At 48.7% G+C, this 21,271-nt stretch overlaps 1 protein-coding gene across 1 annotated transcript in view; it reads right to left on the bottom strand.

Annotated features, from left to right (window-relative positions):
* The window catches only part of PCP4 (Purkinje cell protein 4), a 60,658-nt gene extending 41,925 nt beyond the window's left edge, over positions 1-18,733 (bottom strand). The window contains exon 1 of the mRNA XM_045501335.1: positions 18,607-18,733. Within this exon, the coding sequence (XP_045357291.1) occupies positions 18,607-18,615 (9 nt within the window). The 5' untranslated portion in view covers positions 18,616-18,733. The remainder of the gene's footprint in view (positions 1-18,606) is intronic.
* Positions 18,734-21,271: the final 2,538 nt, after the last annotated feature.

A 21,271-nucleotide genomic window follows, 5' to 3' on the forward strand; every position in this document is an offset into this window, starting at 1 on the left:
CCACGTCATTAAAATCCTCCTCCAAATCAAAGTCCCTGAATTTGTCTGAAGAGCAGAAGTGACTTTTATGCCAACATTAGGTGATAAGGACAGAATGGATTTAATTTCTTGCCACTGATATTTTAAATCGCCTACAATTCTCCTAGTAACATTCTGAAAATGGAGCATTAGAAATTCTACTAATTTAGTCCCTAAAGGTATAGGAACGAACGTCAAAAGAGAACTTCGGCTGGAAGGGTTTAAAAAAAAAATGGCTGGCCAAAAAAAAAAAAAAAAAAAAAAAGCGATGGTATCTTCAAAGACAAGTGAAGTAACCCCCGTAATTTTTCAGCCCCTTCTGTGTGCCCGCTCTCACCCAGGAAAGACACAAAGGCCAAAATTCCACCCCAGAGGCTATATTCTGCCCCTAGCATTTTCATCCTGACCTTTATGGTAATAGAAATAATTAGCCCTGCTGTGGGTTAGGCAGAACATTTACAAAAGGACCCTCATTTTTAGGAATTCGTGCGTGGTTCGTCTTATTGAAATGCACTTTATACTTTGTCCTACAGCCACATTTTTAAATTAGTATTTTCCCCCCTTAAGAACCTTCCCTGTGCCAATTTCCTCTTCAAATAACACTGTTATCTATTTGAACGTTTCGGAAAATAAATGTACAAAGAGGAAAGCATAAAACTGCATATAACCCAACTCATCAGGGTAAATCTTTGTTACCATTTCATGAAATGTTCCAGAATATTTCCTTCCCATATTTTTTTTCTGTGTGGACACGCACAAATATAGTCTCGGTTTTATACAAATGGCCACACGCCACGCATGCAATTTCATACCTGGTATTTGCTAGAACTTTGAGAACAATTGCTATCTAGTGGCTTCTACGTGGGAGACTCTAATTTTGTATATTTAACGATGTATCTTGTGAGTTCATCATGGATGAGCTCATGTCCTATTAAGTTCATTTATAGTAAACGTCTCTAAATTGTCAAATCCACGTATCTCAAATATGCCAATAAAATCACTTTGCTTTGTTTATTCAGCAAAGCTCAAAAAGAGGCATAAGACGGTGGGGCTGTCAATTCTCTTTGAAAATGAGGGGCCTGGAACGTCCTGAATGCCCCTTGACATAGGGTGGAATTCACCACAGTGTTTGTTGAACTGTGGGCCCCCCAAATTGAGTATTAACCTCTAGTACCCCAGAAAGTGACCTTATTAGGAGCCCAGGTCCTTACAGAGCTAATCAAGTTCCAATGAGGTCCTTAGGATGGGCCCTAATTCAATATGACTGAGGGCTTTATAAAAAGGGGAAATGTGGGGGTGTATGGGTGGCTCGGTCGGTTAAGCATCCGACTTTGGCTCAGGTCATGATCTCAGGATTCGTGAATTCGAGCCCCGCGTCGGGCTCTGTGCTGACAGCTCGGAGCCTGGAGCCTGCTTCAGATTCTGCGTCTCCCTCTCTCTCTGCCCCTGCCCCACTTATGCTCGCTCTCACTCTTCTCTCTCTCTCTCTCAAAATAAATAAACATTTACAATGTTTGAAAAATGGGAAATGTGGACACAGACATGCATAGGGGGAAGATGCAAAGACCAGATGGTCACCTGTAAGCCAAGGAGAGAGCCTGGGGCAGATTCTGACTCACAGCCTCAGAAGGAGCCAATCTTCTGATGCCTTGCCCTTGGACTTCAGCTTCCAGGACTGTGGGACAATACAGTTCTGTTGTCTAAGCCCGTGGGAAAGCCCAGATTTCTCCACTTGGGCAGAAAACTAGATGCACCCAAAAGAAAGGTCTGCCGCTGGCCTTACCCGGGATGCCCCCGAACCGTAGTCACAGAGGAGAGCCAAGGACGCCCCGGGCTCCGGTGCCCAGAGCGCAAAGGAGGGTGTCCTCCTTCTGTGCCACTTGGGGAACCCCCTCTCCTTGGGGTGTGCAATTCTGTAGGCATGGGCTGAATTCTCTCCCGAACCCCCAACCACATGGAGGGAGGATGCTGACTCTGGGCCAGAAGGAAGATACGTGTCCTCCTAAAACCAGTTGTCCGGCTCAGAGCCCTGGGTTGCCCAGCCACCAGCAGGGATGGGGGGAAGGAGGTATGGGCAGAGCAAAGTGACCGCCGCGGGGACCTGAGGCGGCCCTGAGGCACTTTCTTCTTTGCTGTGTGGGAAGGGAGCCTCCCTAGCCCTCTCTCCCAGATGGGCTTGAAGAGGCCCCATGAGCAGGTGGCAGTGTCCCTTTAAGGAGCAGGACGGAAACCCATTTATAGACTGGGGCTGCAGCGGCTATGCAGGGGCAAGGACTCCTCTATCACCGGGTGTCGTCTCCGCAGCTTGAGACGCGGGCGTGATTTACGAGAACCGGGACTGTCCTCACTCTCTTGATCATTTTCCTACCTTTCTAATGCTCCGGCTACCAGTTATCAAGCACCTGTACAAGCCTATGTGTCATGTGCTGCTCGAGACCGTGTGAATAGCTTGCATCATAAATGGGGAAATTGTTATTTGAGGTGCGATGCTGAAGAATGTAGGTTCTGGAGCTAAGGATGGAGGAAGGCGCGGACCCTAAAGGCACACAAAGAACTTTATGGGGCGGCAAAATAGTCGATATCTCAATTATAAGACAGCACTCGTGTCAAAACTCAACAAGGATGCAACTAAAAACGATAACTTTTACTAGATGCAAGTTATACCTTAGTAAACATGACCCAATAAATAAATGGAAAGAAAGAAAAGAAAGAAAGAAAGAAAGAAAGAAAGAAAGAAAGAAAGAAAGGAGAAAGAAGGAAAGAAAGAAAGAAAGAGAGAGAGAGAGAGAGGAAGGAAGGAAGGAAGGAAGGAAGGAAGGAAGGAAGGAAGGAAAGAAAGAAGGAAGGAAAGAAGGAAGGAAGGAAGGAAGGAAGGAAGGAAGGAAGGAAGGAAGGAAGGAAAGAAAGAAGGAAGGAAAGAAGGAAGGAAGGAAGGAAGGAAGGAAGGAAGGAAGGAAAGAAAGAAGGAAGGAAAGAAGGAAGGAAGGAAAGAAGGAAGGAAGGAAGGAAGGAAGGGAAGGAAGGAAGGAAGGAAGGGAGGGAGGAAGGAAGGAAAGAAAGAAGGAAGGAAGGAAGGAAGGAAAGAAGGAAGGAAAGAAGGAAGGAAGGAAGGAAGGAAAGAAGGAAGGAAAGAAGGAAGGAAGGAAGGAAGGAAGGAAGGAAGGAAGGAAGGAAAGGAAGGAACGTGTTCTGCAATCCTGGAATCAGACTGTCCAGACTCTCCCAGCCAGCCCTGCCACTTCGCAGCTGTGTGACCCTGTGCAGGTCACTTGACTTCTCTGGGCCTCAGTTTCTGCTTCTAAAAAGCCAGGACAACACTATCCCTACTTCATCAGGCCGTGAGAATTACACGTGATAAAAATGGTCTCAGAGCATGGATCTGGTCCCTGAAAGGAAATCAGATGGCAACATAATGGGAAACCAGGCTCCAAAAGAAGTCTGCCTCTTTCCTTTCTGTTTTGTTCAATTTGCAACAAGCTAAGGAACTAAAGGCACATTGGGCTCAGCAGTTTGGGGACCAGGAGAAGCCCCAGCTCCCACAAGTGGCCAAATGACCCTGCACAAGTGATTTCATTCCTCACATCTTGGCTCCGTTTCTTCTCCATGAAGGATTAAATTAAATTAAATTAAATTAAATTATTAAATTAAATTAAACCTATAGCTCATATGGCTATCATGAGAATCTAAAGAGAGAATATTAGGATTTGTGATTTTTTTTTTCATAAAGGATGTAGTCTCTACCTGTTAGCTAATATTAATTTCAGTCCAAGCTTCCTGGGCCTCTATTCCCAGTGTGGATGTGTTTTGTGCGCTGATACAAATGACAGCTTGTATTTTTTCTGGAAAGAGAAGATGCGGGAGGAGGGTAGGGCGGTGACCAAAGAGAGTGGGGAGAACTGAGTGGCCCTGGGGCAGCGTGTGTGCAGCGGACCCGTGTGCAGAGTCCCTGCATGGCTGAGGTTGGAAAGGAAGCGTGAGCCGATCCCCAGCCCCCTCCACTGACCCCATGGGTCCGCAAGGGGCCAGAATGACCCGTGCATGTGGAGGTCATCATCCACCTTCCACTTCTGAACGACACCCCGAGGAATGCTTCTCTGTCTGCCCCACTCCCTTCTCTGCCCTCCTAAAGTGGGGTCGGTTCCTCAGAATATCCTCGAGATGCAGGTTGTCGGCAAAAAGGGCAGATGCTTTCTACGGCCACTGCTGTGACTGACACAAAGGACAACAGTAGGCTCTCAGACAAAGACACAGGTACCCAAACGCTCATGGTTTCTCACAGTATGCACAGAAGATACCAGAGCCACGCGGAGCAGAAAAGGACAGAAGAGACTGGCTTTCTCTCATCCCATCCCGGGAGCTACAGCCGGTCAGCCCAATGCCAGGAGAAAGAAGAAAGGTACAACACTGTCAATAAAAGATGAATATAAAGGCAGAAACAGAGATGTGCCCACAAACTAACTCAGTAAAGGACGCATCGACCTTACACAGATGATGAGGGGGGACAAAACAACAAGGATCGTCATTTTTCTAGAACTAAATGAAACCTCTACCATACCACTGTGAAAACACGAAGGCTGCCTGTCCCCCCTATAGTCGTGTTATTTTTAGGGCACTTTTATATTTCAAAGGCCAGAGAAGCTGCCATGAGGCCAGAGTCCACGTTCCCCCAGATCACAGGGGCCACAGAGAAGGACCTCTTTGCTTTGCTTTCAGCCGTAACACCAGGACTTCATTCCTGCCTCCTTTCCCCGGGACAGCTAGAAGAATGCAGTGCTGGGCATCATCAAACGAAGGCCAAAGCGTGGCCAAAGACCGCAGAATGGAAGTGCCACGGTGGGCAGAAGACTCTTGCCCTGCCAGCCCCTAACCGGCCAGCCACCCCGGGCACCGAACGGTCACCCACCACGGCCACATGGCTCCACCGTGGTTGAGCCGGTCGTGATTTACCGCCGCGCTCAACTTCCTCATCAGAGCAGGAAAGAGCCTAAGCCACATCCACGGTTGACCAAGAGAGGCCGCAGTTAGGGCTGACTGAAAGGTCAGGCTTCCCAGTTTGGCCACGACTCTTCCCTTTTTCCCACCAAGACGGCCGGCTCTGTCTCTGCAAAGCAACAGCGTGACAACCCTCTGAAGCGGGGGGACGGTCACTCCCATTTGATGGATGCACGGCCGGAGACCCTGAGCGAGAGGTTTAGTGACACGGCCGAGGATTGGCAGCCGCTGAGTGGAAGGGGACGGGGCTCGGACGCAGGCAGACGGCACCCCTACCGCTGCAGTTTGCACGTCTACGGGGGACAACACCGCCTTGGAGGACGGGAGGTCTGCCTCTGATGGCGCCCCTGCCCTCGGCGGTACCGGTATTCTGTGCCTCGACCCATCTGGTGGCAGAGTAGGCATCGATGGTGCTTCCTGACCCTCCTGATTGTAGACGTCCACCCACATCACACAAAATTCCGTGGGTGAAAATGCACGGACAGTTTCAGGGGACGGTTGGGGTGAACGCACGTCACAAGGTTGTCGGCCACCCTGGGAACCACGACGCGGTCGGTGTTCAGGCCACTCTGACACCGCACCTGCAGACGCCTTCCCCACACCCGTGACAACGGGGCTTGGGGACAGCCCAGGCGGCTCTGGCTCAGTAATTCCCTCTGTCCAGGTGTCCTGATTTCTTTTTCGCACATTTAACTAGTTTCGCGGACTCCTCTCCGTGCGTTCCTCCTATGGAGGCTGAAGCCCAGTGTCGTGTGCTGACTCCTTGAGATAAAACGCAGATACTAACCTGGCACCGGGTCCTCCTCAGCGCGCTTCTCCCGGGGTGGAGGGAGGCGTGGGGGGGGGGGGGGGGGGGCTTGAGGCTTCAGAAGCTGGAGACTTTCTTTTTTGGTAATAAAGAAGCAGCCAGCTTTTCTCCCCCACTCAACTAAAACGAAAATAGCTTCAGAACCCGTACAAGTCTGAGGTTGTATACTTCTGGAAGAAACGGGACTGCCTGGTCATAAATCAGCTGTCACGGCCCGAGGAGCGAATTGAGACGGATTAGAAGACCGGATGAAGCTGTCCAGGGCTATTTGATCAGCTGCGCCCCGGGGAGGTGAAAATTCTAGCAATCTCCCCGCTGGAAACAGAATGCACACATGCCCACCAGCAAGCACCGCCTCCCAACTCAGCCTCACGCCCTGCCTCCTTCATGGTGGGTATTCGCTCCCTCTCTCATTTTTAAACCCCTACAAAATCCAGACCCACGTAGTCTGCTGGAAAACCAACTCTGCTGTAATTTACGTCGCGGTCGCGCTCCTGGGACAGGGCTGATGGGAATGGCTGAAGCTTGGGCCACCACGTGGCTTCGTATCTGCACATACTGACCCTGGATCCTGCTCCGATGAAAACCCTTTACTTCCCAAGCACGAAATGTTTCTTTAATTGAACAAGCCTCATGCACCTGCTCTCCGTGTCCCTTGACATGCCCCCCCCCCCCCCCAGGGAAGAAGCCATGAGGGCCGGAGCAGGCCACCCGAAACATTCATCGGAGTCAACAACCCACCCTTGGCAAAGACGTTTGGAATCGGAATGTGGGGAGTTTTTCATATTGGGGTCATCGTTTAGCATTTATACGGTCTTTGAAAAGCATATGCTTTCCAAGTGCTTTTTAATCAGTTTTATTACTCCCACCTCGCAGCAGACCTGCAGGGTCAGGTCAGAAATCATCTGATTTCTTATGCCAGCATGCGGCTAGGTGGGCTTCCTTAGAGCCAGCCTCAGTGGTCCATCTCCTTCAGAGGGAAGGCCCTCGAGCCACTTGCATCTGTGGTCAGGCATGGGCCATTCTGAAAGCCTCCTCTCAGTGAGGGAAAAAAAGAATCTATCTATCTATCTGTCTATCTATCAATATTATCTATATATAAATATATAGATAATATATATAGATATATATTTATAATAAATATCTATATATAGATAAATATATATATATATATATATATATATATATATATGGCCCCTGACATTGCAAAGGGATAACATGCTTCATTAGCACACACGCTTTCTCTCTCCGCCCCCTCTCTCCACCAAAAAGCAATCAGGCAGCCCCCAGCCTCAGCCAGAGCCAGCCTCGTGGCCATGTGACCCATGCAGTCATATAGGACCCATGAGTCCAGCTCAGAAAGGCCCCAAGCTTGGTAATGCTCTGTCATCACGGTCTTGAAAATTCTTTTGAAGTATACTTATTTATTTTGAGAGACAGAGAGAGAGAGAGAGCATGAGCAGGGGAGGGGCAGAGAGAGAAAGGGAGACAGAATCCCAAACAGGCTCTGCACCGTCAACGCAGAGCCCGATGCGGGCTTGATGTGGGGCTTGAACCCACAAACTGTGAGATCATGACCTGAGCCGAAACCAAGAGTCAGAATTCTAACCGACTGAGCCACCCAGGAACCCCCGCCTTCCGTCTTGAAATTCTTAATAATGTCTACCATGGAGCCCCACGTTTCTGTCTTTCACCAGGCCCCACCAAGTGTCACTGCCCCGCCCCCGCAGTCCAATCACAGGCTTCTCCAGGACTTTCCAGTGCTGTCTGAGCTACCGGGACCTCAAAAGAGACTTCTCCCAAAGCCGGGTGGGAGCAAACAATTATAGAGGCTGCTACTTGTCTTTAAATCGCCTTATCTCTGAGGGAGATCTGCTAGATTCTTCAGTTCCTTCTTCATCCAAATACAAAAGGGACATAGGAGCAGAGAGTGGGGTCCCCTGAGGGTACTGCTTGTAGCTGAAGTTCCGTGAGGCTGCCTTTATGCTTTTGTCATGCAAGAATTCGAAATCCTCATCCAAAACTCAATTGTCTGGGAGCTCTCTCATGAATTTCAGCCAATTCTGGCTCTCAGCAAGAACTCAGCCAAAAAAAAAAAAATGATGGCAGGGGAATTCACTAAACAGTGCCCCCCCCCCCGAAATGAATCTGCCTCGAAGATGGGAAGGATTAAATCTAGATGGAAAAATAACAATAAACTTGCATGAGGTATTTGGTAGAGGACTTGACTAATTGCTACATCTATTTTAGGAAGTTATCTTCCAGAATAGGTAAAAGAGCCCACATTTCTGAGGTATAGAACATTGCCAGAAATAATATTTGCGATGCGGCACTGTATTATCTCTATCTTTTGACAGGACTTATGCATACGTGAGAACAGAGTTATAAATATAGGGATGAGCCCATGCCTCGAACAAACTCCGAAGAGAAGAAATTATGCCACCAGGGGTCTCCGAGGTGCGATGTGTGCAGTGATATTTCACCCTGGACAAACAGTAATCCTCGCACAGAAGGTAGGCTACAGGCATATCTAAATTCACTTAGGCACTTCTCACAAGTAGAACATGGAACTTTTAAAATAAAACAACATGCACAACTACACATGTAATCTTCTTCCAATGTACCGAACAGATTTTACTCACTTAGCACTTTTAAAGGGAGACGTGATAATTTAAATAGAACCCAAATATTCACTGACACATGTATGGGAATTTATATCACTAGGCAAGAGGCATAAATCAACTGTACTATCATCCTAGATACCTATCTGTTCATGGGACTCAGACTGCTAAAGCCCTACGTGGTTCTAAAATTCATGACTTTGAAGACTAACCATCAGCCATGGTGGTTATTCCTCAATCATTATGTATGGAGACCCTACTTCTGGAAGCATGGGCCCCACCGGGAAGCTTTCCCTGAACACATCCTTCTCCTCCTTCCGAAGCCTCCACAATGGCTATAGGCTGTGCATCCCTGGCGATCAGAGTATACAGTGAAGAGACCCGTAGCCCAGTTAATTGTATGTGATTCTGTCTCCGGGGCTAGCCTCCCAGCCACGCCTTATTCATTCACCCAGCACAACGTACAACACGCAATGGAGTCCCCATCCACGTAGGTTGAATGGCATGTGCCGGGGAGAGGAAAAGGGATGACACAAGTCTGTCCTTTCAAGTTTCATAATCTAGAAGGAGGAAGGAAAGGTGACTCATCAAATACGTGATTTCTGATTTACACACGCAGTGGTTTCAACCATAGACAGGGCCCCCATTCTGGGAGGAAAAGTTCTTTAAGAGTTTTATCTGGGGGTTCAGAATGCTCTTTCTTACGCAGAGCCAAGGAGAGTAAGGCAAGGTAATAAAGGAGACCGGTGTAAAGTCAACGTCAAGGAAACTGCCACGTGAGGCGGAGGGGCATTTGTCAACGGAGACCTCAGTGAGGGACTTTTGGGGCAACAGTGCGATGACGTTTACCAGCCACTCCTTGTGTTATTGGGGTTGGGGCGGGGGGAGGCTCAGAGGGCATACTTGAACCTCTAGAGATCAAGTGGAAGACCTGGGGAGGGAAAGAATGACTTGGTCAAGATCCCCGTAGCTGCTCTTTTTTCACTCAAGACTAATGGAAAAAAAAAAAAAAAAATCCAGGACAATATTGTTTCTCATGTATTTCGTGCCCAAGTCCTAAATGGAATTGGGGCAGGTGTAAAAGAAATTGGGTTGTGTCCAGGATATGCCAGAAAATGAGAAATGTAATAGGAGGGGAAGAGTGTAAGTGAAACTCACGCTGGCTTTTCCTCAAAAAGCTCTGTGGTTTTGAGCAAAATTCGCCTTTGGGCACTCAGTTCCCTATTTGAAAATGACTCCTTTGAGGGAAATGACAAGTACGGTCTCCTTGAATTCTCTGAATTCTAAGTAGAACCATAGAAACGACAGTCTTTCTCTAGGTCAGTGGTTTTGAAGCAGGGTGACGACACCCCAAGAAAGGGCAAGGCCACCATGTTCGGCTGCACAGGTTGTGCACAGCACAACCCCAGGGGGCACCACTGGTAGACGGCAGCCAAGAATGGCATCTCTGGGGCTGTAAGGTGCTTAATTCTCACATGCACGGTGAAGAAAACTTTGACATTTCTCTTTACATCTGTTTAGAATCAAAGGTCTATAAGGACGAAATTAGGTTTTATCAATAGCTACTCTCAGGATCGATACTGACATTGTCACTTGGTGAGTAGGGAAGAATGGGGTTCCCGTGACTCTTGGCTTGCTCTCAGAACACCACCACATGCGGCAACGCAGCTCCTTGAGCCCCGGGAGGAGGATTTACAGATTATGTAATCTACTTTTAACTGAACTAATCTCCCCACTAAGTAGGTAAGTGACTTTTAAAAAGTCTCATACAGGGGCACCTGGGTGGCTCAGTCAGTTAAGTATCTGACTCTTCCTCTCCACTCAGATCATGATCTCACATTTTGTGAGATCGAGCCCCACATCCGCCTCTGTGCTGACAGTGCGGAGCCTGCTCGGGATTCTCTCTCTCTCTCTCTCTCTCTCTGCCCCTCCTCTGCTCATGCTCACTCTCTATCTCACTCTCTAAAAATAAATCAATTTTAAAAAATGTTGTTAAAAAAAGTGTTGCCTAGTCACACTCCACAATACGGATGAACCTGGAGGACCTTATGCTGAGTATAATCAGCCAGGCACAAAAGGACAGATACTCTGTGATTCCACGTCTATAAGGTCCCTAGAGGAGTCAGATACATAGAGACATCTGATACATAGAGACAGGAAGTAGAAAGGTGGTCACCGGGGATAAGGGGAACAGGAAAGGGGATTTGCTGTTTAATAGGTAATAGAATTTCAGTTTCACAAGATGAAACCGTTCTGCAGGTCTATTTCATAACAAAATAAATAAACCACACTACTGAATTTATACACTTAAAAATGGGTAAGGTGGTCAATTTTATGACATGTGTTTTTTTACCCCAATGAAATTCCTGCATAAAATTTCACAGATTGAAAAGAATACTAACACTGTCAGCAAAAGCAAGAAGAAAACAATAGAAATGTGAACCGATCCTGCTAGATTCGTTCTGGGATATCTTCATGAGCACCAACACAAGCCTCTAAACCACAGCCATCAAGTTAGGCTCACAAGGAAGTCCCGTTACCAGGACTATCTGACCAATTCGTGGCATCGGGGATTTCTCGGTGTATCAAACAGGTGTTGGGAAATGTGAAAAGGAAAAGTCCAGGTACACTGTGCCGTTTGGCCAGGCTCAGGGAAAGAAAAGTGCTATTTTTCTAATAATCCCTAATGAAAGAGTGATGTTACTTAATAAGGAAATTATATATGTAAGGACCTTCCATTTATATATGTAAGAACCTTCCAGGCGCCTGGCTAGCTCAGTTGGGAGCGCGTGCAACTCTTGATCTTGGGGTTGTAAGTTCAAGCCCCATGTTGGGTATAGAGATTACTTAAAAATAAAAAAAAAAATCTTTAAAACATTCTTTAAAAATAATTAACAGGCATAATTTCTTAATAATTTTTAAATAGTGGGACTTAGCCCGTGATGGACATAAAAGTATATTGACTAAAGAAGAAAATCTTGGCGGAAAAGAGAGAACACACTTTCTTGCCCCATTTTAACTGTCTTGTTTGGGTAAGACAAATGTTAATGAGTATTGCTACCTGCAGGGTCCTCTTTCCAGACATTGCATAAAATTAAAATAACGAATCACTTTGTTAGAACCTTAGCCAAGCCACAGATGTGGTGGTATGAGGACAGATGACCGTTTCTTTTGTCACGACTCTCCTCCACAGTTTGGGATTGTGATGGCAGGAAAAGCATAATCTCAAGCCAAACCAGGTCCAACCCCAGCTATCAAATAGCTGTCCGGGAGTCATAACCAAATATTTAAAAACTAACACTCAAAAGGCAATCCAGACCATTGGGTGAAGGCTTGAAGTATGGATGACTGAGATATTTCAGTCTTGGCAAAGCCCATGACTTCCTCAAACCAGAGGCAGAAACCTTCCAGGGAAAAGGACTCTCCTGTTCTCTAGTCTAGTTTCCATTGTGGTATGAAAACTGCCTTATTGCAATAATTCTATCAATTCACACTTTTTGGCTTCTTTCCCCTTAGATGTTCTGCAGGAGAATTTTCAATTTGTGGATGATTACCTACCTGCTTTATGATTCCAATTTGTCTTCTTTTTATTTATAAGGTGGCAGTTTAAGAGTAAAATGTAAAATAATGGCATTTAGTGGGTGATTGATTTTTCCACTGGCAATGTTATAAACATGGCCAAGCGTTTCCCTTTCAGAAGTGGAACGAGAAGTAATTCAGTGAGATTCTGAGGCATAAATTTCGGGCTATGTGTAAGGCACAAACAATATTCAAGCAGATTGATGCCTGGCATGTGTAACTCACACGGAACTGTTCATGTACAACAGCCCAGAAATGGATGTTGGATTTATAGGTCTGGGCCACCGGTGGGTGTGTCAGGCTTGCTTGGCTTGTGGCACAGAACAACGATCAGTACAACATTCTCATACCCACTCCCAAAGTGCACCTGTACCTGCATCTCATTACTTATACCTCACTTCATTCCAAAGGTGGATGAAGAATGGTAAACAGTTGATACCTGGGGACGATAGGAACGCGGAGTCACAGCCTGTTGGACCGCACGGGGACACGGTCGTACATCTCAGTGCCTAACCTCCCAGGGGAAGACACACAAGCCCATCGCTTTTTGTGTAGGAATGGTCACGTCTTCCTAGCTCAAATATAAACCACCTTAAGATATTTAAATATGCAATTGGAAATGAAAACATTTGGTTAATTCATAGAAACATCAATGGCTAATTTTTAAATAGCAATTAAAAACTTGAACAGACGATGTGCTTTCTGTACACAAAGTATATTTTGCCTTCAACGGTGTGCCAGGATCTGCAGTCTGGACGACTGTGATTCGGCACGAATCTTCCTAAAGATCTGCTCGGGCTCTCTCTTATCCCCCTGTAAGCACAGTGAAATTGGTTTTCTATTTCAGTACAGCCAACAGCTTTGTAGGGCATTCACGGGCTCTGCCTCTCTGGCTGAAGCTCCTTTTGTTTGAATTTCATAGAGCTTATCTGAAGCGAAATAGTCCCAAGGGAGACGACCCCCAACTGTAGGATGTTAGAATTCTCTGTCCCTCCCTCGGCGTCCCTGTTTTCCTTGACATTTTTCCAAATGCCAAGAGTTCTTCCTGTCCGGATTCTCTCCAGTTCTCATGGCTTTGCCTGCCGTCAGAGCGCTTCTCTTGTATATCTGACAATGTATCCATTTCCAACTTAAAAGGATTTCAATGGCAAACCCAGGTTTCAAACCGGGAGTAAAAAACAAAAGATAGAACTTTTCTTCTCCAAACCTGTCTGGACCACAAATCCCAACGTTTAGAAAAGAGGGGGTCTGGTCTGTTGGTCACATTAACTGATAAACCCATACCCCCAAATGTATTGATTCATCCAATAAGGGAACGTTACCAAGTGCCAGACCAGGAGCCAGGTCCTGTGGACAATGTAAAGTTGTTCCTGTCCCTCCCCAGGAAGCTCACAGTCTAGGGGGGATAATGCTAATAAATAAAAATGCAACCATCACACTTGCTATGGTCTTGATGTTTGTGTTTTTCAAAATTCATGTGCTGAAATCCTAACCCCCACGGTGAAGGCATGACAAGGTGGGGCCTTTGGGAGTGATCAGGTCACGAGTGGGGGGGCCCCAGTGAATGGGACTTGTGCCCTCACAAAAAGAGACCCCAAGGAGCTCCCTGTCCCTCCTTCCACCATATGAGGACACAGGAGGGAGAAGGCTGTCTATGAACGAAGAAGAGGGTTCTCACCGAATCACACTGGCTCCCTGATCTCAGACTCCCTCCCAGCTTTCAGAACCGTGAGCAATAAATTCCTACGATTTATAAGCTGTTCAATCTGCGATACTTTATTATAGCAGCCTGAACAGACTAAGACAATAACAGCATGAGCTTTAATGCTGTGTTTTATAAAACTATCAGCCAAATATTATATAAATCTGTGCATATGCATCCCCTAAAGTCCTTCTTTCCCCCGCAGTGAGAAGCCCTTTCTAGAAAGCCATTCTAAATTAATGAAAAGCCCCAGGCTTGGGCTCATGATATTGTTCAGGTGTTCAAATGGTACAGGGCACACAGTTCACTGAGGACAGAAGGCCCCCAGATGCAGTGTGAACGCCTTCCACCTATAACAACACCTCTAATGAAGCACTGAGGCAGAAATTATAATTAAAAAAAAAAGTTCAGAGAACGTATTCATCATAAATTCAAGGCACTTCCCACAACAAAAAACCTGTATTTCCTTTTCATCTTGATCACACTATTCAACTAAACCTTTAATAAAATCAACTGCAAGTCATTGACTCAATTCAAAAGAGAAAAACAGTGAGACTTCTTAACCACACACCATCCGATAATGAGGCGCGGGACCGGGGGAACAAAGTTTATGGCAATCCGTAAACCATCAGCCCAGCAAACACATTTCCAGGCTGCATTGGGACCTCTGCCCATGCGAGAAAAGTTGCACTGGGAACCAAAGTTGGACCTGGCGTCTCCCTAGACCTAACATCCCCAGGTAGAGTAGAGAGAGTGCCCATCCCGGTGTGATCCAGAGAAACTGGGGGGGATCTTGCTGGATCTTCCTGTGTCTCTGCCACTGACTGGTACATCCCCAAATGAGGTTATACTTATAGAAGAAACAGGGTCATCATTTGGCCTGCTGCTGCCAGGCCTTTGGGGCCAGTTGGAAAATCCACATTTTATGCAGTTACGCTTGGAATCTGGGTGTAACTGGTCTACCCTGCACAGTTATCTGCAAGCCTGCTCATCCGTCCTCTGGCATCTGCTCGGTTCACTATGACATCACAAGAAGCACACGACTATGACAATTTTCACTGTAGTTCTCTTCCCTACTATTTATCTTAGCAATGGGTTGTCCCAGGGGCTGCCTAGGTAAGCCCCAAGCGGCGGCTACTTTTGAAAACAAAAATCCTGTCCTTTCTATGCCCCCCTGCAAGATTCAAGGGAGCATTCCTTCCCCTTGCATATCTCTCTCCAGACAATGTTGTTCACTCTTCTCCTCTTCCTTTAGAAACTTAGTGTGTAGGCAGTAGCTTCTGATTCTGTGCTAAGGACAGGCACGTGGGTCTAAAGATTTGCCCTGAAATGTCCTCAGTGTGTTCCCTCCATGCGTCTGACAGGCACAGTCCTTTTGTGGGTGACGTCTGGATGGAAGAAAGGCTTGAAACTCTGGCCCCAAGTTGCAACATCCCATCCAAGCCGATGCAAGAAAAGAGTGGTGACAGTTAGGATCCTGGATGCTTTCCCAAGGGGGTCTCAGGTCTAATTAATAGCTGTCAATTGATGCATTATGCAATGGGAACCCCCCCACAGACACACTTCCTCAAAAATAGGGTGATGGTGGGTGTCATTTTTCAAAGTGATTCTCCAAAAGTGTGCCTTTATTGCATGAAAATCTTGCTCCTGGCTCTCCTAAATCAGTTCTTTTGAAAAGCAACTTAAGGGGCGCCTGGGTGGCTCCATTGGTTAAGCATCCAACTTCAGCTCAGGTCATGATCTCCTGGTTCGTGGGTTTGAGCCCTGCATCGGGCTCTGTGCTGACAGCTCGGAGCCTGCAGCCTGCTTCAGATTCTGTGTGTGTCTCTCTCTGCCCCCTGTGCTCACTCACTCTCTCTCTCTCTCTCTCTCTCTCTCAAAAATACACAAACATTAAAAAAAATGAAAAGCAACTTAAAAACGCACACCTGGATGAGAAAATGGGACTGTCGGTGTTATGGGACTCCTATTTGGTGGCTCAACAAAGGGAGTCTCATTCTTCTCCTGTGCGGGGGTCCAGGCGGAGAGAGAAGAGGGTGACTTTGTTAACCTTGACTTTGGTGGTTAGGATTTCTGATCCAGTTAATACACCTTAACCTGCATTTTGATCCCTGCTAAATTACCTCCCGGCCCATCTGACATACTTTAATACTGAAATGTAAATTAGACACCCCCACAAACCACCTCCACTCTCTCGGTGCCCTAAATTTGGACTTGACTCCCCTCGCTGTACTGGAGCTGCTCTTTTCAATCCCCTCATTCCCCGAGCAATGCATTGCCACGGGGGACGGAGGAGACACTGGGTCGTGGCGTCACCCAGTTGAAAGCCGGCTCCAGGCTCAGTCCCCGAGTCCCCACCTCTCACCGCCTTCCCCCTAAAGGCTAGAAGCCCCGTAGGACCAAGGCCCACCGGGGAGCACTTGGCCCTTTGGGGGCCTCTCCTCCCAGCCCCGCCCCAGCATGGCCCCAGGGGAGCAGCTGTGAGCTCAGGGATTTCCGCAGCGGGCACCAAACCCTGCCAGCTGGAGCCGGTGCTCTTTGCCCACCAGACTCCAGCAAATCCCGAAGTCGGAGGAGAGGCTGACAAAACCCCTGGCTTTGGCCCTCTGCAGCAATCAGTGACACGAGTAAGCAAACGATCATCTGGAATCAACCCCTGCCTGAGAGCTATTAAAACAAGAAGCCACACGTAATTCACCCAACCAAGCAAAAGCTCTGGGCTGGGGGGACGTTCAGTTCTCCACCTGGAAAGGAGCGTCTGTTCGACTTTATTAAATGTTTTAAGCAGATTTGAGTTCTAGTGAAAGGACTCACTCCCACTCTCTGAGGGACACACACCTGGAAAGTCAGGGATCAGGCAGAGAGCTGTTCACCCAGCTGGTGGCCAGAGCACCGGGGCTGCACGTAACAGAGGGGGGACTAGGTGCAAGAGGGACAGGAGGGAGAAAGGGAGGAGCTGGAAGGGGTGTCGCGGAAGCAAAGGGGGCAGAGGAGACGGATGCCCCTCCTGCGGGATTTTAGCAACATTCAAGGAAACCCTTGCGGTTGGCTGTTAACGAGGCTGATGGAATGGGGCGGGGGCGGGGGGCGGCCGCAGAGCTGCCCCAATTTTATGTGCAGCAGAAAGAGGCTGTGACCCTAATCGTGGGCTGAGCTGTGGGACGTGTGCTCTCTCCCGGGGGACCCACGGTGAGGTGAACACCGCTGAGCTGAAGCATTCTGGAAAGCTCATGTGTTCACGACGCCGGGCTTCAGCCTCGGCTGCAGATGGGGTGACAGCCGGAGGGGACCCAGCAGGAACATCACGACCCCAGAAGAGCCCGGGGGGAGGCTGACTATCGAAGAAGGGCCCCCAGTGCTGTACTGTTTTCTGACTCCTCCTCTGGGAAGCCCACTCTCCACAGCCAGCCATGGCTTCTTGTGAGCACAGGTTGCTGACCCAGGGTGGAAGCTTCTGAAGTCTCCAGGAGGCTGCAAGGCACAGAGGCCTGGTCCTCCTCGCCCTGTCTCTGCTCCAGGCCCCAGCTGCCTCTCCCTCGCCCCCTCCCCACCCTCCTCCGGCTCCTTCTGTGACTCCCGGTGCGCAGAAACCCAGCAAGGCCGCCCAAGCCCTGCCCTTTGCTAGCCGCCGACTTTGAACCGGCTGACCTTGAACTTCTCTCTGCCTCAGTTTCCTCATCTGTCAATGGGGAATAAATACCAGCACCTACCTCACAGGATTTGAGGGGGCAAATAAGGTAACACCAGTGGAGCGCTAGATGCCAAGCTGGGGGCTGAGAACAGACAAAAGTGAGGTGCGCTGGCTTTACTGGAGCCCCCCCACCGCAGCCTTATCTGGGGCTGAGAGGCTTACAGCCTTCCCATCTTCCTCCACACTTGCCCCCTTCCTCACTCGAGCCCTTGGCTCCGTCCCAAACCCCATTCCCAAACCGTCTACGCTTTGCCTCCTCTGTCTTCCTGTCATGTTTATGTCAAAAGTCACCCATCGGAGAGACAAACGCAGTGAAGACGCCTCTTATTTCTGAAGTCGTTAATTTTACTCTAGAATTCCCAAAAAAAGGATCACCCATCTGTCAAAAAAAAAGACAGAGAAGATAAAAGTAATTATTTAAGTGCCGACCAAAAGGAAATAAAAACGGACTTGTCTCCACTACTGAGCTGAATTAGAGGGTGGTTTGTACAACCCCAAACCTGCCGCGTTTAAAAGAAAGAGAACGTGATCTTTTTGAAATAAAATGAGCTATCTATAGGTTTGCCCCCAACAAAATACCGTCTCTATAAACATATTCAGGGAAGGGACTTGCAATCAGAAGAAATGTAGCTGTTCCTATGTCAAAGTCTCGCCGGTGCCCGAGCCCCATCCCTACACACAGATTGTTCATGGTTCGAGCGATTTGCCTCTTTCACTGACGCCCTAACTAGCTGCAGATGTAGTTTGTGCGGCCGAGCCGTGCAGTCCTTCCCCCACGTCTCTTCCAAGGCCGACCGTCACCGGCTGGCCCGCCTGCCAGCGTCCTGAAAGCCATCCGCCAAAGCAAACACGTGAGGACAGGCGGGAAGCACAGGAAACCTCCGGCGAGGCTGAGACCCTCGGCTTTCTCTCCCGAGGTGTCCAACCCAAAGCACTTTCCAAAGTCACGATTAAATCAGAAGCCAACAAGCCATCCCTTTCTTTCCAAGGCGAATTTTTAAAAAGTTGCAAACTTCACCAACCTCTCTGCATCTGCCACCGCAAACCAGGACAGCAACGGGGGCCAGCCCTCCGAGCAAAGAGTCACAGGGCTGATCGACCACCACTCGGAGACCCCTGGCGTCTCCCGAGACCCCCTGCGGCCCGCGCACTGGTCACCCCCAAGTCTCCCTCTCCAAGTACGAGGGCCACTCACCTCGCTCATGTTGCTGTAACGCGGCAGCCGCGGGATCCCTGCGCTCAGCACCGTGCTCAGCACCCGGATCGCTGCTCAGGGGTCGCTCTTCCACCGGTCCTGGCTTTTCTCTTAAAAAGGGCTGCCCGGTGGCATCATGCCTCCCGTAAGCCAATGAGATTCATTCACCTGTCTGCACGCCTCGCAGACATCCGAGAGCACGAGGGGCCACCTAGTGGAGCCAGGTGGGAAGTGAGCTGGGTCTCAGCCCCACATTCTGCCAAGGGAAAGAGCTGCTAGATTTGTGCGTGGTTTTTTTTTTTTTTTTTTTTTTCTTTTTTAAAGGTCAAAGTCAGAGGTACAAAGATCATCACCGGTTTGCCATTGTTTACTAATGCAAGGGTCCAGGATTCAAATACGTTTTCAACGTCAGTGAAAAGAATGTTTGCATCTCAGAGGAAGGGCAGTTCTGGAAACACCAGCCCATGCTCGCTCGCTCTCTCTCTCTCTCTCTCTCTCCCCCTCGCTTTCCCAGGAGCTGCGGCTTCCCCTTTGTGGCACAGATCCCAGACTTCCAGGAGAACATTCTCCACTGCTCCCGCCCCAACCCCAAATCTGCCAGGCTGTTCGTATCCCGGGCACCTCCTCCCTTGGCAAGAGGTCATAGCAGCACTGGGACATCGACTTGGAGAGTCACGCTGTGACAAGAGAGGAAGTCTCCCGCCTTATCTGTGTTGTCATAAACTTCACCAGCATCCGGAGGGAGATGCGGGCTGGACCGTGGAATCTGTTAAAGATTTCATTGCTGCAGCCAGTCCAGCCTCTCTGTAAAGAGGTTCAGTCCTTTTGCCTGGACTTGTGAGACCCCGAAGAGCCTTCACGGCACCCAAGTGAAGCCTTGACTTTCACAACCGGGACCATGGCCAGTGCAGGGAATGAGGTGGGTGCCGCGGCCCGTCTCGTTGGCCCAGGGCTGATCAGGACACCCTCCGGCAACTTGCCAGCTCCAGGTTGGCCCTGGGTTCAAGCGGGATTCTCCGACAGTGACGCCCTGTCATGGCAGATACGCCAAATGATGACTCTTCAAAGGACCTACGGGAGATACAAGCATATCCAAGTGACAGCTACCATGTGGGTAAATACACGAGAAACTGGGCAGTTACTACAGTCCTCAGATGCCCCGCGGGGGCCTCACCCATCACCCCACATGGGGAGACTCTGCCAATAGCTATATGATGAACCAACACTGAGCTCGGGCCTGTCTCTGATTCCCTCCATTGTCTTCTTTTTTTTTTTTTTTTTTTTTTTTTTTTTAATTTTTTTTTTTCAACGTTTATTTATTTTTGGGACAGAGAGAGACAGAGCATGAACGGGGGAGGGGCAGAGAGAGAGGGAGACACAGAACCGGAAACAGGCTCCAGGCTCTGAGCCATCAGCCCAGAGCCCGACGCGGGGCTCGAACTCACGGACCGTGAGATCGTGACCTGGCTGAAGTCGGACGCTTAACCGACTGTGCCACCCAGGCGCCCCCCCTCCATTGTCTTCTATCTGGCCAACGCCACAGTGGCCTCTCCTTTCACCTCCTTTCTCAGGGCCACCTCGGTGAGGTGAGTGACCACAAACAGAAAGCAGCAAGAAACACAAAACTCCTAAGGCTTGTGGGAGCCAATCTTCTTAACTTACAGCCACTTTACATGGGAATGTGTCTACAGAAAGTCCCCTTTCAATGGGAAGACAGGTACATTCATTATAATAACTCTTCGTTCACAGAGAAACAGAAATGGGTTATATACAGTAAAACCTTGATTTGCGAGCGTGATTCGTTCTGGAAACACGCTTGTAATCCAAAGCACTTGTATATCAAAGCAAACTTCAAGAACCATTGGCCCAGTTGTGATCACGTGACGCTCAGCGTCGCGTGCTACTCATATTGCAAGACATCACCCGTTTATCGAGTTAAAATTTATTAGAACTGTTTGGTCATCTTGCGGAACACCCACAGAACAAGTTACTCACAATCCGAGGTTTTACTGTTTACCTATTTGTCTATCCCAACCACACGAATCTTTTGCGAACAAAGGAGCTGCCTGCCAGCACATTCTGACAGCATCCTTCTCATTCTTTTCCTCCCCCACCCCTCCTTGCCCCCAGTGTCACACGTGGGAGGGCCCAGACAGGGTGCCTTTAGGGTCCCCCAGTGGTTGGGAGTGGGAGACGGAGGAGGGTGGGTCTGCCGAGGCGCGGCCGACTGGAAGAAGAGAGACGGGGCTCCCTTCTCTGCATGAATGGCAAAACCACGCCTTCCCCAGGGAAAGCCTGTCTGGTTGGGGATTTTGAGCACCCAGTGCTTGGAGGTGGAGAGTGCTACCTCCCAGTGATAACCCTGACGAGGGTCCCTTGTGTGGTTTTGTAGGCTATGCTCAGGCAGAGGGGACAAACAGAGGAGACACAGAGGACCAGCCAGTGCTCTGCTGGCCTGGTTGTAGTGCAGACATGAATTTTCTCATAACACGAGTGCACATACAGATTTACGACAGCTTGGGGTTTGGGGAGCAGTGAACGGCTGCTAGTGTTTCCGGGGGAGGGGCCAGAACTGGTGCCCGGGATGGGCTGTGGCTTTGCCAAGGAGAGTATACAATTTGGAACAAATCGGGGGTTATAAAGGGTATGGAAGAGAGGATAGATG

The sequence above is a fragment of the Leopardus geoffroyi genome, chromosome C2 (genome assembly GCF_018350155.1).
Source record: "Leopardus geoffroyi isolate Oge1 chromosome C2, O.geoffroyi_Oge1_pat1.0, whole genome shotgun sequence".
In the NCBI taxonomy this organism is placed as follows: domain Eukaryota; kingdom Metazoa; phylum Chordata; class Mammalia; order Carnivora; family Felidae; genus Leopardus; species Leopardus geoffroyi.